The sequence below is a fragment of the Panthera uncia genome (genome assembly GCF_023721935.1).
Source record: "Panthera uncia isolate 11264 chromosome B2 unlocalized genomic scaffold, Puncia_PCG_1.0 HiC_scaffold_24, whole genome shotgun sequence".
Taxonomy (NCBI): Eukaryota; Metazoa; Chordata; class Mammalia; order Carnivora; family Felidae; genus Panthera; species Panthera uncia.
The window spans coordinates 115,902,661-115,919,879 of record NW_026057580.1 but is presented as its reverse complement, the minus strand read 5'-3'; the positions used below and the strand labels follow the sequence as shown (position 1 = coordinate 115,919,879).

The 17,219-nt window shown below is 45.6% G+C and overlaps 1 protein-coding gene across 8 annotated transcripts in view; it reads left to right on the top strand.

The window, feature by feature from the left end:
- Nucleotides 1–17,219, top strand: part of PDE10A (phosphodiesterase 10A) — a 595,277-nt gene that overhangs the window by 553,144 nt on the left and 24,914 nt on the right. For all 8 annotated transcript variants that reach the window (XM_049654571.1, XM_049654575.1, XM_049654578.1 and 5 more), the window contains 4 exons: nt 1,893–1,976; nt 4,315–4,465; nt 7,713–7,868; nt 13,281–13,453. In XM_049654571.1, the coding sequence (XP_049510528.1) occupies nt 1,893–1,976; nt 4,315–4,465; nt 7,713–7,868; nt 13,281–13,453 (564 nt within the window). The remainder of the gene's footprint in view (nt 1–1,892; nt 1,977–4,314; nt 4,466–7,712; nt 7,869–13,280; nt 13,454–17,219) is intronic.

Below are 17,219 nucleotides of genomic sequence, written 5' to 3'. Positions count from 1 at the left end.
CTCTCTCTCTCTGCCCCTCCTCTGCTCTCACTCTCTCTCTCTCTCTCTCTCTCTCTCTCTGCCCCTCCTCTGCTCTCACTCTCTCTCTCTCTCTCTCTGCCCCTCCTCTGCTCTCACTCTCTCTCTCTCTCAAAAATAAATAAACGTTAAAAATTAAAACTTTAAGTGCAAGCCAGCGCTCAGCTACATACCAGAGATCTTCAGAAGTAACCCAGAGCTGACACTTGCCCTATCATCGGAACTGTTCATTAAACAAGAAGGCCATCAGACTGAGGTGACTCGAATGCCGGAGCAGCTGGCGTAAGCAAACCAAAATCCAAACCCAAAGGGCCTCAAGGCTACGTGATGGAAACCCCGAGGACAGCCAGGCACGGGCAGCCAACTGGGCCTGAAGCCACAGTCAGCAGCAACTGCCTTTCTTGGCTTTTGCAGCGTTTCTGCACCGGGGTCTCTGCTGGCTCCTGTCCCTACAGGCTTCCCACTGCCCTGTTGGAATAGATTTTTGCCCAAATAAGCTCTTACGATTTCTTATTTGCCTCAGCTTACCCTCTGATGGTTTGTGTACAATACACATTGTGCTAGAATAAGAAATCTGTATATTTGCTCTTTGGAGCCGGGTCCTGGCTCAGAGCTCCTAAACCCCTTGAGTTTCCCGAATGACCGGAGTGAGAGAAGTGTCTTTTCTTGTTCAGAATGAACCTTGTTACACCACACTTGAGTTTCTGCTATTGAAGGACTCTAGGAGGGTGGGGGCCGGTTGTCCAAGGAGCCAACCTCGTGGTTAGGGGTTGTAATTTTCAGCCCTACCCTCAGACCTCCTGGGAAGGGACAGGGGCTGAGGATTGAGTCAGTCACCAGCGACCAACGATTTAAGCAAATGTGCCCGTGGAATGGAACCTCCAGAAACCCTCAACAAGGGGTTCGGAAGGCTTTCCGGTTGGCACACACGTTAGGTGCCAGGAGGGTGGTGCCCCTGCCGAGGCCTGAGAGCTCATCCCTTCCCCCATGCCATGGCCCATGCATCTCTTCGTTTGCCTGTTCCTGACTTGCATCCCTAATAATAAACTGGTAGTAGTAAGTGAGGTGCTCCCCTGAGTTCTGTGAGCCGTTCTGCCTTGCAACAGCCGAGGTGGGGGTTGTGGGAACCTCAGCTTTATAGCTGATGGTCAGAGGGGTGGACGGCCTCACGGTTGGCACTTACAGTCGGGGGCAGTGTTGCGGGACCGAGCTCGTGACCCTCGCAGGCTACGCTAGCTGCGGTGGGGTCGGAAGTACACCGCGTTAGAGGGCATCATCGGTTGGTGTCTGCAGAGGGTTGGAGAATGGCTGGGTGTGGAAAACTCACACGTGTGGCATCGGAAGTGTAACTGGAGGAAGATGATTTCTTTTAAATAGTTTACCGCCGTGTCTGTGCGGGTTAAATCTTAGTAGTTAAATTAGCAAACAGAAAATAGGTAATAACTTTGGATGTTTGTATTTATGAAGTTTCTCTCTGGATTTAGATGGGAGATAGAATGATTTTCCACTCTAAAAAAAAATCGTTTTCCCCCCTTGTCTGTAAGTTGTGTAAAACACATGTAGGATTCACAGTAAAGTTAATCTTGTACGCTCTCATTGCTCTGATAATGGCCGCAACATCATTTTTTAGAGATTGTTTCATAGAAGATTAAGCAATGGCTTAAATATTGGGCTAAGTTCCTAAGGGAATGTGTGGAATTTCCTCCTAGAAACATTTAATACAACAAAGATGTGACTAAGAATGCAGGAAGAGAGATGGCTAGACTCTCAGTGGTTTTTTAGTTTCTTAAAAGACACAAAATTAAATTACTTTATTTGTGTTTATGTTTACCCTAATTATATTTACTAATCAGCCTTGTGCTCTTTCGTTTCAGATTCCACTTTGACATTGGTCCTTTTGAAAACATGTGGCCTGGGATTTTTGTCTACATGGTCCATCGGTCCTGTGGGACATCCTGGTATGAATGACCCAGAAACTTCCTTCTTAATCTCTTGAGTGATATGACCTCTTCCTCCCCCTGCCTACATGCCTGGCCACTTCCTTGGTCGATAACTATTTGAAAATATGCCTTATATAAATAACTTTTTTTAATATTTAAATTAAAAAAGGCTGAGATTATTGGACAAGTTGATTTTCGGATTTGGATTTCCCTTATGGCTACCCCTGAGCTCTTTGCCAGGGTGGCTGTCCCTTGGCTGACGACCGTGTCTCTACTAGGTGATGATAAAGATACAGGTGAAAATTACCTTAGGCCGTGTAATGGGAAGAGGTAGGGGTTATTTCTCCACATCATTACATACTGTTTCCAAGTGTGTCTTTGGAAAATGTGCATTAAATTTAGCGTCAGCTTTCAACCTACATGCTGTATCTGTTCGAACAGGTGTGAAGGACACAGGTCTCCTAATTCACTGCCAAGTGCTTTATTAGTGATTTCACTGTGGTTCCCTTTCCCTGTGGGTCTTTCCCCCTCTTGTGGCCTGTCCTGGAGACCTTTCATGACTTTCCATGTAACTTTTTACAACTTAAACACATACTTAAAATGCAAGTAATTAAAAAAAAAATGCAAGGAATAATTTTTTCTCTTTTTCACTCATTTAATCATAAAGTGGCTTATAGAGGCCCTTAGTTTCTCTGAAGCTAAATTGTCACTCCTTTGCCATTGAATTCTCTGCCTTCTCCTACTTTTATTGGTGACTTTTATAAGTTGCTCTTTTGAAAGAACGCACACAGGGTAATTAACAACACTTATTTCTTAGATATCAGTTGAGAGTTTGACCAGTTGGAACTCTTAAAAATGACCTACCTTATTCTTCAAGGACATTTGAAAATCTTCAGTGGAGGGGCACCTGGGTGGCTCAGTCGGTTGAGCGGCCTACTTTGGCTCAGGTCATGATCTCGTGCTCTGTGAGTTTGAGCCCCCCGTCAGGCTCTGTGCCGACAGCTCGGAGCCTGGAGCCTGCTTCGGATTCTGAGTCTCCCTCTCTCTCTCTGCCCCTCCCCCGCTCATGCTCTGTCTGTCTCTCTCTGTCAAAAATAAATAAACATTTTTTTTTTAAATTTTTAAACAATCTTCAGTGGAGAAGAGTTAAGGTTATATATTTTTAGAAGTTTTATAGACTCTCATCTTCCTGGTATTTCAAAGAGCCTTGTTCTATATTGATGTGCTTTTATTTTAAGCTGCCTTAAATTCCTTGAGAGAGTTGGTAGGGCCTTAAATAAGTAGAAATACATGAAATATGAAAATAAAATATAATAACAATGTTGCATAATAAAAACGTATCATTGGGCGCCCGGGTGGCCCAGTCGGTTAAGCATCCAACTTTGGCTCGGGTCATGACCTCACGGTTTGTGAGTTCGAGCCCCTTGTCGGGCTCTCTGCCGTCAGCGCAGAGCCTACTTTGGATCCTCGGTCCCCCCCTTTCTCTCCCCACCTCCCCCCCAACTCTGGCACGTGTGTTCTCTGTCTCTCAAAAATAAACAGACATTAAAAAAATGTTTAAAATGCATTATATCCTTCTATGTACGGTGTCAGGGTTTTGGCGTGGCCATTTGCCACTTAATAATTTGAGTGCACCACAATAGTTCGAGAGGATAATCACTCATCTAGGAAATTCCTATGCTATATTTGAAGTTTGGGAATCTGAATATGCTTTTTTGGAAAATATTAGCTCACAATGCCCTTAAGCAGGGTGATGATATGTTGCTGTCTGTCGAGCACAGTGCAGGGACGTGAGGGTGAAGTGAGTTAGCGACACGCTCCTACACGCCCCTTCTGGTACTGGCCCCTTGGTGGGCCAGCGAGTGTATCAGATGAGAAGCTCTGAAAGAGTCCTCCTCTCTTAACCAGCCAGAGAAACAGAAGGGAAGTGATGAGAGAGGCTTTGGCGCTCCTGGACCCAGTCACTGTGCACATTTTCAGAGTTGCAAGTGTATATGGGTACAGATGGATGTGTTTCTTTTTTTTAACGTTTATTATTTCATTTTGAGACGGAGAAGGTACGGGTGCACCTGAGCGGAGGAGGGGCAAAGAGAGGGGGAGAGAGAGAGAGAGAGAGAGAGAGAGAGAGAGAGAGAGAATCCCAAGCAGGCCCCACGCTGTCGGCACAGAGCCTGACACGGGGCTCGATCCCACGAACGGTGAGCTCGAGACCTGAGCTGAACCCAAGAGTGGGACGCTTAACCGACTGAGCCTCCCAGGTGCCCCCAGACGCACGTGTTTAAACCAGAGCTCTAGCAAGAACGTATCGGCTCTTTACCGGTTTCTGTCGTAACGGTTTCTCCTCTTCTCCGCACAGCTTCGAGCTCGAAAAGTTGTGTCGTTTCATCATGTCCGTGAAGAAGAACTACCGGCGGGTTCCTTACCACAACTGGAAACACGCGGTCACCGTGGCGCACTGCATGTATGCCATACTCCAGAACAACCACGGGCTTTTCACCGACCTGGAGGTGGGCGTCCACGCACTTTTTTTTTTTTTTCCCCTCCATTTCAAATAACACGAGTGGATTCAGACACTGTATGTCTGGAGCACCTTTCGGACGTGGCTCCCTGACCTGTTCCCCCAGGACGGTTCGGTAATTTCGTAGGAGCACGCTTTTAAAGTGGCCATGCCCGTGTGTTTTTCGTATTATTTTCTATCACAAAGGTAGATACAGAAATTACAGCTTCACCAAAACATTCCCCACCCCCCCCCCCCAAGAAACACTAGTTTTGTAGTTTTTTTTCCCTGTTAAAGCTTCAGTCTTCTGGAAGTCTTTATTACACAAACCAAGTAGATTTTTCTCACTGCCCTTGTGCCCTGGGTAGTGTAGGCAAATCCTACTGATTTCAGAAGCCAGAACATGAAGAACAGTGAGGACGTAAATGATCTCCTGCCTCGTGAGGAGCCGGGCTCTGTGATGCTTCACGGACCCACCTGACTTTACATACCCAGAGCCGGGGACAGACTAAGAGATTTGGGGCTGCCTGGTCCTTTCCTACACCGATGGCTGGCCCCTGCGTCGTCCGCCCCACCCGCCCCTCCGTGATGGGAGCACCTCGGGCCCAGCCGGGCTGACCGCCAAGCATGTCCTTTCCCCACGTGGTCCTGGAGGTGCCCGCACAAAAGCCCGACTCGAATCCCCCTCCCCTCCTCCCTAGCCCTCCTCCTCCCCTGCTTTAGAGAACATGTTGGCCATGCCGACAGGACGCTGTCAGCTCGGTGACAAAGACACAGCGCTTCTCTCACGGGCACGTTCACACTAGAGCCCGGCACTCCTGAGGGCCATCCTGTGCGCGTCCCGTCCCGTCACCCCAGAGTCACAGTCTGGGCAGGAGACTCGGAAAGTGCATTTTAGAAAAAGTGTTACTTTAGAGAAAGTGTTGACGTTTTTGCTTTTTTATTGCTAATCTCTTGGTAGATCTTGGTTAGCCTAACAACTTATTTATTACCAAGAAAATGAAATTTATTCTTTTTTCGTATAGATTTTCGCTGATTTTCCACTCCATGAAACGCCGTATTTTTGAGACATGCAGCATTTTTTCCATTCAGTTCCTTCTAAGAAAGCAATTTCAGGAATGCCTGGGTGGCTCAGTGGGTTAAGCATCCAACTCTTGATTTCCGCTCAGGAAACGATCTCATGGTTGTGGGATCGAGCCCCTCGTTAGGCTCTGTGCTGACAGCATGGCGCCTGCTTGGGATTCTCTCTCCTCTCTCTCCGCACCTCTTCCCGCTCATGCGTTCTCTGTCTCTCTAAATAAACAAACAAACAAACATTAAAAAAAAAGAGAAAGCAATTTCATTGTCTTCTTCGCCAGAGGATAGTCTGTGATTTTGACAACTGTAGAAACCATCTTTCAGGTTGCGTTGAAATGTACATAGAAAAAGTGGCAAAGTTTATGATAAGTGCGAAAATGTAGTGGCCACAAATTAACTCTCGTTTAAGCTCCTAGTTTGTTTTTAGAATTACATCATTATGTTTTCACAAAACCTCAGGTCCTTTTGCCTGAAAATAATCCCAAAATAATATGTGTAAACATTTTAAATATGTTTTTTAAAAAAGGGTATTTAATCTCTAAAAGAGCTGTTAGAAATGATCATTTGATCTTGTTAAAGTAGCATATTAACAAAGGTAACTCCTCACCTCGTGAATTATTTTCACATGCTTAATTGTGGCATAGGTTCAATAAAACTATTGAATATTATGTCAACAAAAATAAAATACATAAAAAAAATTGAGAAGAGGTACATCGTAGTTTTTCTCCATTTGTCTGTCGTGCAAGATTTTAAAACCTTGAAATCTCTTGCCAGATTCATCCTGGCTAACACAGCAGCACAAAATACGCGAAAGACCCCAAACCCAAATGCTACTCAGAACATAAGTAATTCAGTTATCCTATGGCCAGTGAGCCTGTGGCAGCCGAGGGGCGTCTGGGAGGCCCCCCCTGCTCGTTAGGTTGTAGGAGAAACCGTTGTGCCCAGGGAGGCTACGAAAGGGGCAGGGCGGACACGGACAGCTAACCTCGTGGGGTTTCTGCAGACCCCCTCTTTCCTGCCAGCATCTGCCTTCTGTGGGCTGTGACCACCCACTCACCAGAACACCCGCCAGGCTCCTGTCCAGAGCTGGCCTTGCCACTTGACCTCGTCCCTGCCCTGGTGGTTCTTCCCTCCCTCTCCTCCATCCGTGCGTTCTCTGCTGGACTGTCTGGTCCGCGTGTGGGAGCACCGCGTTGTCACCTCCATTGTAACGCACCCTCCGCCTGCCTTTCCACTCGGCTCCCCCCTGAGTTCTTAGCTCCCCGTTTCCCCAAACCCACAGAACAGCTGCCGCAGCGGCTGGCACCAGTGCTCTCCCCGATCTTCTCCGGCCCAACCCCCGAACACGCTCCGGCTCAGGTCACCAGCACCCTGCACCGTGCCAACGGAGGGTCAGAGCCCAGCGTTTCGCCCCTTTCGGTCGCTGTCTCCCCTTGGCCACAGGACGCCCACTGCTCTGCCAGAAACCCTGTCTTCCTTCCCTGGTTCCCACAGAAGATGGTCCGCCTCCCTTCTCTGCCAGGATTCTCTGTCCCCTCCCTGCAGCCCTGCTACCCTCCTGACCCTCTGACTGTCGGGACAGGCCCACCTGCTCCCCGCACCCACCCCTGCGCTCTTCTCCCAGGACCCCCTGCTTCTCCCTCGCTCCCGCAAAGGTCTCCTCACGTGGACTTTCTGTGGCCTGCCTTGCTGTATTAACCCTTCACCCCCTTGCACCCACTCTGTGGTCTCTCTCTCACCGGACAGCTGGCCATTTTTTCACCTGCCATAGGATTTACTTCTTTTCTTCCTTGTTTGTTTGTAATAACAATAATATTGTTGGAGTTTAACCCGGAACGGGTTTTGAATGAAATGCTGAAACGGTCCCCTCCGACAGAGTTCCTTGCCCTGTAATTCTTGGGAACGTTTGCTTTAATTTGATAACCACCATGAACTTTTCCCCGGAGTTGGGCAGGAACACTCAAGAATGATTCAATTGTCTATTTTAAAAGCAGAAAAACAACAAAAGAGGTTAAGAAAGAAGACAGATCATGTGGAACTTCAGAGATTCCTAAGGATGTTGGCTGTTTCAATGGCAGGACTCTGTCCCCACGATAGGAATGCTAAGCTGTAAATCTTCTCCTATCCGCTGCTTTGTTCTGAACATCTGTGCACTGGATTTTTTTTTTTTTTTTTTTAAGCGCAAAGGACTGCTAATTGCGTGCCTGTGTCACGACCTGGACCACAGGGGCTTCAGTAACAGCTACCTGCAGAAATTTGATCACCCCCTGGCCGCCCTCTACTCTACGTCCACCATGGAACAGCACCACTTCTCCCAGACGGTGTCCATCCTGCAGGTGAGACCTCACACCGCCTGCCCGCCCGCGGCCTCCGCGGTCCCCTCCCGGGAGGTTCTAGTGGTTCCGAGTAAACGCGGGGTTTCGGTTGGGCCTCCTTCAACAGCTGCAGCTGTACGTCCCCGCAGAACCTCGTGCGTATATCCTCAGTAGGTAACTGTGGGGCTCTCTGACCATGAACCCTCGGTGAAGGCTTTGAATACGTATCTGTTTTGCGGCCACGTTCGAGTTTGAAGTAGGTGATCCTCTAAGGCGAAGTGTGTTTCGCGTGTTGTATTTCTTTATACGGATCGTCACATTCTCAAACCCCGACATGCTGGACGTACACCTGGAGGGTTGGGCAGGTCCAGGTTTAAGTGCATGAAGTCCTTCTAGTTCTTTTGTGTTCATTCTTCTCAACTTGCCGCGTTTAAGGTGTTCTTGCTACTTGACCTAGACTCGGACAGGCGTCACCGAATCCATACCCTGACATGACCTAAAACCTCCCGTGGGGGTTGTGACAGGGAAAGACGTATCAGGGTCATAAACAGATGGGCCTGTCTCTGTTCAGGAAAGGCTTCCTTCCTTTTCTGGAAATTACCGTACTCTCTGCTGATTTGACATTTTATGCTTAGGATACTTCTCTGAGTAGTTCTCCTCAGACCCATCTAACTGCCCCCTTGAATTCCATTTTGACAGCAAACATATTCATTGAGCTCCTCCCAGCTGCCAACACCCATTTTAGGCCCAGGGGTTGTAGTAACAACAAAGACAAGTTGTCCCCCCCCACGCCCCACTGGAGCTCGCGGTGTGGACTGAGGGAGGTCCGCGTCCAGAGCTCTGCCCTCACACTGCCATTCTCCCTGCTCCCCCTGCCTTCTCTCTGGGGTCCTCATGGTCACCGATAGGCTGTGGCTGTCACACCAGCGTCTCAGACCAGGGCGCAGGGAGACTTCTATCTCCAGACACCTCAACTCAGCGTCCGATGTGAGCAAAATGGGGGCGGCCTCCACCACCCAGCCACCACAGGGGGATGACCTTGGAGTCATTGTTCCCCTCGCCCCCAACGTCCCGTCACCAAGGCCGGCCAGTTTTATGTTTTGTCAAGACCGCTCCAGACTTGACCGATTTAAGGTGATATCCGAGAGGAACAGTAAAAATTCCAGGTTCCAGTCACTAAACTATGAGACAGTAATGTATTGTTAGATTGCATGGACGTCCGTGATACCTCTGTTTATCTGTATAAAAGATTATGGAAGGTTTTGCCTGCCGCTGTCCTGATCTCCACAGATCTTTATCACCATGGCTACCCAATGACTGTGGATCTGGAACTATCCTTCCCCTGTCAACATGGCCCGACAGAAGATAAATAATTTGGTATATAATGGTACAGAGGCCAGCTTAAATCTGTCCTTTTCTGTGGATGCTTTCTGAATGGATAGACGTGATCTTTGGCTACCAAACTGAGCTGTGGGCGTAGGTGTGTATTTGCCGAGTGTCCTTACTACCCCCTCTGCTCTGACTGCAGAAGTCATACTGGAGATTTGGTCCTTTTCGTCACCACCATCGTCAGAGTAATCATTCAATCACTCATCAGGCATTCAGTATAAATACTCTGATAGTTATTACTTAATACTTAGTATACATAAACAAATCAGAAACTTCAGAATTGTGCGCATATTAGCACGTTGATTTTTATTACCATTTATTTCCATTTTACAGATGAGAGTAATGTACATCGAAGAGGTTAAGTAACTTGTCCGTTATCATACAGCTAGTAAGTGACGGACCAGGATTACAAACTAGAATTGTTTGACCCCAAACCCTGAGTTCTTAATTACAGTCCTAGCACGTGGTTTGATACGGTAGGTGATCAGATACCAGGATGCACATCAAGCTGTGGCGGTCGTGAATGCTCAACGCCGCAGGCTGTGTTCATCTCACGTCCCCCGAAGGATTCGGCCTGTGGCTTCCTGTGGCGAGACTCGCACCCACCCGGGCCGCATGGCTGGGGGGTGAGCTCGCTTGGTGGGCATGGGGTATTGAAACTTGAGCTCCCAGGCCTTCCCTGAGGAATCTCTTTGATAGAGCTAAGCAGCACAGGGCTTTGGGGAGAACGATTTATGATTAATAATAATCTGTGAAAGCCTGCTGAGGACAGATGGGTGAGTATGCCCACCTGCTCCCGTCCTACCCTACCTGCTGCCCGTGTTGTAGCCAGTGATTATCCTAAAACAGGCCTCCTCCTGTCGTGACCCTGCTAACTACCTTCCCATGATTATTTCAGTTCTGACATGAGGCCTCTGTTGGAACTCTGTCCCCCTGTCACCGTTTCTCTGTGGAGACGATGCGCTTGAGCAGCACGGAAATTGTGTGGCTCCCACCGAACACGTGTGGTCGCACGCTGCTCCCTGCACACGTGCGACTCCCGGTCCCTCAGAATCCGTGTCCCCGCCCTCGCTCCCCTGGAGCCCTTGGCTGCACCTGTCTCCCGACGTGCTTCTCTGCCTCTCTCCCACTACACTGTGAACTCCTCCAAGGGCGCACTTCCCTCGTTTAGGGCCACGGCTAGAGCAGGTACTAAGTACACTGCAAGTACCCTCACACCCGGGGAGACACTGCGGGCTGAGTACCTGCCAGATGAGCGCCCACGTACGTTCATTTTGTGGTGGGAATGACACGGCCGGTAAGGAGCAGCGCCCAGGCGTCGCACCCGAGTCATTTCTGCGTGTAAAATGCTGGTGATCTTACTCCTGGTTGATGCAAAATGGGGCGAACTGGCTTGAATTAGCAGAAAATAAACTTCTGACACTGTAACCTGGGAGATTATGGGAAACTTACCAGTTGATACGTAAAAGCAGTAATGGGGTTTCATCATGCTCACTGATGGGAAATTAGAGCTCTTAAAAGATTTCAAGCTGTTTCTCTGCTGTGTGTGGTTACTGTGTGTCCTTATTTTCTGTGCTTTGGAAGAAAAGAACGTGCTGAAGAGTATAGACTGGATCCTCTTGAAGGGAAGGGGCCACTTACTGTTTGTGTGTTCATTTATTGCCTTTGCTCTTGCAAAATATTGAAGGAGGAACTAAAAGGATCCTAGTTACTACTTTTCATTGTAAAGATCCTCTCCTGAGCTTTTCCACCGAATTCCCTTTAATATCAAAAAGTAGTCAAAGACATAATAAACTGAAGTCGCCAACAAATATACAGATCCTTTAAAATGGGTCTCCCTCTGCCACAGATCATGGATATTTACACTTTTGAGAATCTGATGAAATACTGTGCTTACGAAGGACATGTTCAGCATATGATATGATATATATAATATCATATGTAATATACAATATATCATATGCTGGATGTGATATATATTTATTTATTTATTTATTTTATATATATACATATATATATATATATACATGCAGTGAGTTCACAACTTTGTGGTCCCTGAGAGGATTTCTGGAACCCAGGCTAAGAGGTCCCTGTTTTATCAACTGTGTGGTAGAATATGTTTAGACGTCATCACGTAATGGTCCGCTGCTGATAGAATGAAGCATTACATGCGTGTCGTGTGTGATTCCCCCTCAGACAGCCTGACAGTGGTGCACGTGTTCCAAGGACCCACACCAGCCTGATACGTGGTAATGGCTGGGCAGCGCGGGTGACAAAGTATTGAAGCAGCCCAGCCACCTCGCTGGAATTAGGGGCAGATGAGAGCAAAGCAGGCTTCCTAGCAGCAGGCAGAGCGGGGTCTTTAGCCTCCTGCCCTGAGATTTCGGCGAGTGGACGTGGGACGGGGCTTAACGGCTAGCGGAGTTCGTCCGCCTTCCCAGAGCCCGAGTCCCCTCCCCGTGGTGGCCGACGGGGCTGGCGGCTCTTCCTTGCGCCGAGGCCCTGCCTGCCGTCACGTGCACCCTTTGGCTCCGTTAAGCGTCCGCGAAGGCGGCCGCCGGTGAGATCGTGCGGCTCAAATCGCCTACGCGGCCGGTTGATGTGAAACTCTGCCGTTGCTCTGTGGTCACAGAAGAGGCTTGCGCTGTTTCAGCAGATACTTCAGCTCAGCCAGACGTCAAAGAGTCGCGCAGTTTTATGACTTGAGAGTGAAATCACACGTATGAAAACGCCTTCTCAATTTAAAACGTTCCGCAGACGTCAGGCCTTCCTATCGTTATTGTCTAGAAGATACCCAAGTCTGGGGCGCCTGGGTGCCTCAGTCGGCAGAGCATCCGACTCTTGACTTCGGCTCAGGTCATGATCCCAGGGTCGTGGGATCGAGCCCCCAAGTCAGCACAGAGCCTGCTTGAGATGCTCACTCTCTCTTTCTCTCTCTCTCTCTTTCTGTCTCCCTCTCTATCAAAATAAATCAATAAACTTGAAAAGAACAAGAAAACGAGTGGTGCATGTACAGCCTTGTTTCAGCATAGTGGGAAGGTGACAATGTTTCAGTGAGATGTCTGACTTTGTAAAAAAGTATACTTTCATAATTTCAAGTTTTTAATGTATTGTATCAGCCAATAAAGATAGCTTAAAACAAGTGAAAGCAATTAACCATCGATTACAGTAAGATTGTGTTGGCTCATCATGAATAATTGAGCAGTAATTGACGAGCCCACAGTTGAATGCGTCTTTATTATTTCAGTCTTTCTTGTTTGAACAAATTGGCCCATTTTTATCTCAATTACCCATAAAGGCTTATAATTCTCAGAGGAAGAAGTTATTATAAAAAGTTTTTAAGAGATTTCATAAGCACAAGGATGCTTCTGAGGAAATAGAGTCCCAATGACCCACGTTTGGGTCTTGTCTACACAGACGGTCTGCCCTCCCACCTTCCATGAGAACAGAAGAGAGGTTGGGCCCCAGCGTCTGCACCTCGGTGACGTGTGCTTTACGTGAAAGTGTTGTTGCCTGTAGAGAGAAACTTTAATATGCCTCACTTAACTATTTTGAGGTTGTGGGACATTTTGTTTTAGGATATGGAAAATGTTTACCGTTCACTAGACTTGAAGTGGACGAAGATACACGTGACTTTTTAAGCCCATTAATTTCCAGTATAATATAAAAAATGACCAAAGGCTTGCATTAGTTTAGGAAGAAATGTCTCTTACTTAAATGCATTTTCTAGTCCTTGAATTACTTACTAGAAATATCCAACACCAAGGTATGTATTCGAATCCCTGGGATTTTGTGGTAGCGAATGATGTTACGGTCGTTAAAGGATGCATTTACGCGGTAGCTTGGGTTTTGTAGCCTAAAGAGAACCGCAACGTTGATTTCCGTGATCATTACAAACTGTTCTTTTGTTTCCCCCAAACGTGTCATTTGTGTGCCAGATGCCATTGGCCAAACTGTGTTGTTTCAAGTGACGGGACGGGGACGTGTCGTGAGATGAGAGCTTATGCTTCCTACTGGTGGTGTTTCTTTGTGTTTTTTCCATAGCTGGAAGGGCACAATATCTTCTCCACCCTCAGCTCCAGTGAATACGAACAGGTGCTTGAGATCATCCGTAAAGCCATCATTGCCACAGACCTCGCTTTGTACTTTGGAAACAGGAAGCAGCTGGAGGAGATGTACCAGACCGGATCGCTAAACCTTAATAATCAATCACATAGGTAAAAATAATTTTTCAAAGTTTAGAAGCCTAGGAAGTATTACCTGGAATGAGCGTATCCTTAGAAACAGAAATGCAGTTTAGCATACGTTTGTATTTGAAAGCAGAAATGTAAAAGAAATTGTGTATTTTCTTTTTGGGTCACGTGCACTTTATGCTGACTTTGCATATTTCCTTGTCTGACGCAATTGCTGAGTCCACGGTGGGGATAATTAAAATATGATTGGCGATTTCAACTGCTCACCCAGGAACGGGTGCTTGCCAAGAGGCCTCTCCTTGAATTTATTTCGGTCCAGGGTTTTTAGTCTTGGGCTTCACAGATTCAAACTCAGATGGAAATGGATTCATGTTTCAGAAACCAGATCATCTTGGCCAAGCCAATGTGATTGACGTATAAAACCGGGATTCCGTTTTACTGATCTACAAACGTGTATTCTAGTTACCGGCATCAGAATATGGGCATTCGGTGTGGTCAGATCATTTGGGAAGCCGAGTGGCAATCCAGAAGCGCATTTCGGACATGGAGTCACAAGAGGGGTTAGATTACTGAAAATGCTCTAATGCAGCAAGCGAAATTAGTCGGAAATTATTTTTTCTGAGAAGGTGTCTCTTGCCCGGTGGATTCAGAAATACCTGACGTGTGTTCACTGTGAAGCTGGCCACCGTCTGTACGTTAGACCTCGGTCCGCTGGCTAACCTTCCTGCTTGTCACTTGGGAGGTGTGACCGCCAGCTTTTATTGCTAAGACTTTCCCTTTGCCGTTTCCGTGTGTGACCAAGGCCATCTTAAGTGATGCCGTGTTTATCTTAGATTTGTGGACGTCCACTTAGCGATCTGTTCTAGTCCTGCTGAACTTGGGTCTGTATTCTCTTTGTCTGGGTGCTTTCGTTCTTCCTCCACGATGCGTTAAGGATTGATCGGAACATTTCTTTCTGGAGGAGTCTGAAGGGTTTTAGAAGCCATCCACTCAGGTACCACAAACACAAAACACGAAGTCTACTAATGACTATGGATAAAAGTTGCCCTCTTCAAGAATATTATATACACAGGATATAATGCTGTCCATTCCTTTGGGTAAGCCACACTTGTGGGTGGTTCAGTCCGCCTTCGAACAGGCAGATCCGGATTTTGTGGAGCCTGAAACTTACACAATCTGGGGAACCTTGTTTCAAGAAAACAGAGACATCTTATTTTCCCCTCAGGCAGTCTGAACACACTGTCAGGGCCCTCCCGGCATCATGGAAGGGATCAGTGTGTCATGAAGGGCCACAAAGGTTCTTCCCAGCACAAACGTCTTCCGCCTGCAGCCCAAGGGACGCCCGTAATCTATAATGATCGTGTCTCTGAACCTGCAACGGGCTTTGTGTGCAGCTCTTGTAGGAACAGGTGTTTGTTCACAGTTCTTTCTTACAGCGGTGATAAGATGGGGAAAATATTACCCTGCAGGAAAGAAGCCTTCGGCTTACCCAAACCCATGTGCGTACGTCTTTTTTTTAGGTTATAAGTAAGAACCGTGTAATTAATACCAAGTTTCTTGTATATATTTTTAGCAAAATGGTTACAATAACAAGTATTATAAAATAGCAAATTAAAAAATCTAATTGCAAATATTATATTTGGTGCTTAATGCATATGTGTGTGTCTTAGTGGTGTATACTGTCTAGTTGTAGAAGATTAAATAATTTGGGGGCAGTTAATAATTTTAAAGGTAATGCATGTTTGCCTTAACAGTTCAACAAGGGCAGAAGTATATGTAAGAAGAATGTTCTTTGTATTTCTCTTCAAATTTTTATTTAAATTCTAGTTAGTTAACATAGTGTGATCGAGAGAGAGCATGAGTGGAGGAGGAGCAGAGAGAGGGAGACACAGAATCCGAAGCAGGCTCCGGGCTCCGAGCTGTCGGCACAGAGCCCGACGCGGGGCTCGAACTCACAAACCGCGAGATCATGACCTGAGCCGAAGTCAGATGCCCAACCGACTGAGCCACCCAGGGGACCCTGCCCATCACCCATTTAGCCCATTCTTCCACCAACCCTCAGTTTGTTCTCTATAGTTAAGAGTCTCTTATGGTTTGCTAGAAGAAGAATATTCTGTTCTTCTGCACTGCATGCCAACAGTCTATTGGGCATATCATCCCAGGCACTTGTGTGTGTGTGTGTGTGTGTGTGTGTGTGTGTGTATACATATGTATATATGTATATATATGTATACACATATGTATATATACATATACACATACACACAAATATATGTAACATCTTGTAGTATAGAGTACTACATAAAGGCTTGTTAAACCTTTCCCTATATTGATGGTTAGACATTTCTAGATTTGCAGTACAAATAAAGCTGCAATAAACTTGCTTAGTTAGTGTTACCTAGTGGTCCTTTATTTATTTATTTATTTATTTATTTATTTAAAAAAATTTTTTTTAACGTTTATTAATTTTTGAGACAGAGAGAGACAGAGCATGAACGGGGGAGGGTCAGAGAGAGGGAGACACAGAATCCAAAACAGGCTCCAGGCTCTGAGCTGTCAGCACAGAGCCCAACGCGGGGCTCGAACCCACGGACTGCAAGATCATGACCTGAGCCAAAGTCGGCCGCCTAACCGACTGAGCCACCCAGGCGCCCCAACCTAGTGGTCCTTTAAAAATATGTGTTGTGCAGTGCATGGTGCTAGAAATTTATGAACATAATACATTTTCTAAAAGGATTATAGAAATTCACACTCGTCCTAACATATGGGTGAAAACCGTTGCTCATTAAATAATGCCATTTTCTGATAGCACGCTGCATTAAAGATCATTTCATTTTTTGTTGACTATTTATTGTTCCTACTTCTATGTATGTGTGTGCTCAGAACTTTTGTATTTTTTGTTGAATTGCTTACTTTTTTATAAATCAGTTTGCATTATATATATTATTAAGGATACTAAAAGTTTCTCTATGTCACGAACATTTTCTTTAGGTGATTTTCAAAAATTCTATTTGGAAATTCTTCTGACCATAAAGAAATTTAATTTCATGAGGCCAAATCTTTCATTTGTTTTTATCAAATCTGGTTTTCTGTCTTGCTTAAAATGGCCTCCCCTGTCCTCACAGTAATATAAATAGTACTTAAAATTCTATTCATATATTTTTATAATTTTCTATTCATATATTTTTATAATTTTGACTTTCATAGTTAGATCTTAGTTCTTCTGAAGTTATGTCTTTTATTTATTCCTGGTGGGTTGAATCAATACCGTTTAATTAATTCATTCTTCCACTGGTTGAAGTTCTCATATAAACTTGAATAATTGTTTGGATTCCTTAAATCATTTAAATGCTAATTATCTAATCCTCAACTGTGATCATACTGTTTTGATTACTGTAACTATGTTGAAATTTATCATACATACCCGGTAAGATAATCTTCATTTTCCATTTACCTTCCAAAAACTTTATGGAAATTGTTAGTTAATAAATGCATTTTTAACATTTTTATTAAAAAATTTGCAGACTTACAAAGAAGTAGAAATTATATTCAAAGTCTGCAATTTATACCTACTTCCTGCATTCAAAACTTGTTGACATTTTACCATATATTTTTACCTTTCTTTTGCAATGTGCCACTTGAATGTAAATTATAGACATCATGACTTTTATCCCCCTCATTGTGAATACTTAGAAAGAAAAAAATATCCTGCTGTCAGTTAAAAATATCCACGTTGGCATTTTGATTGTGGCTGTGTTTATAAATGTAAGTATATTGTCTTCAAAGACAT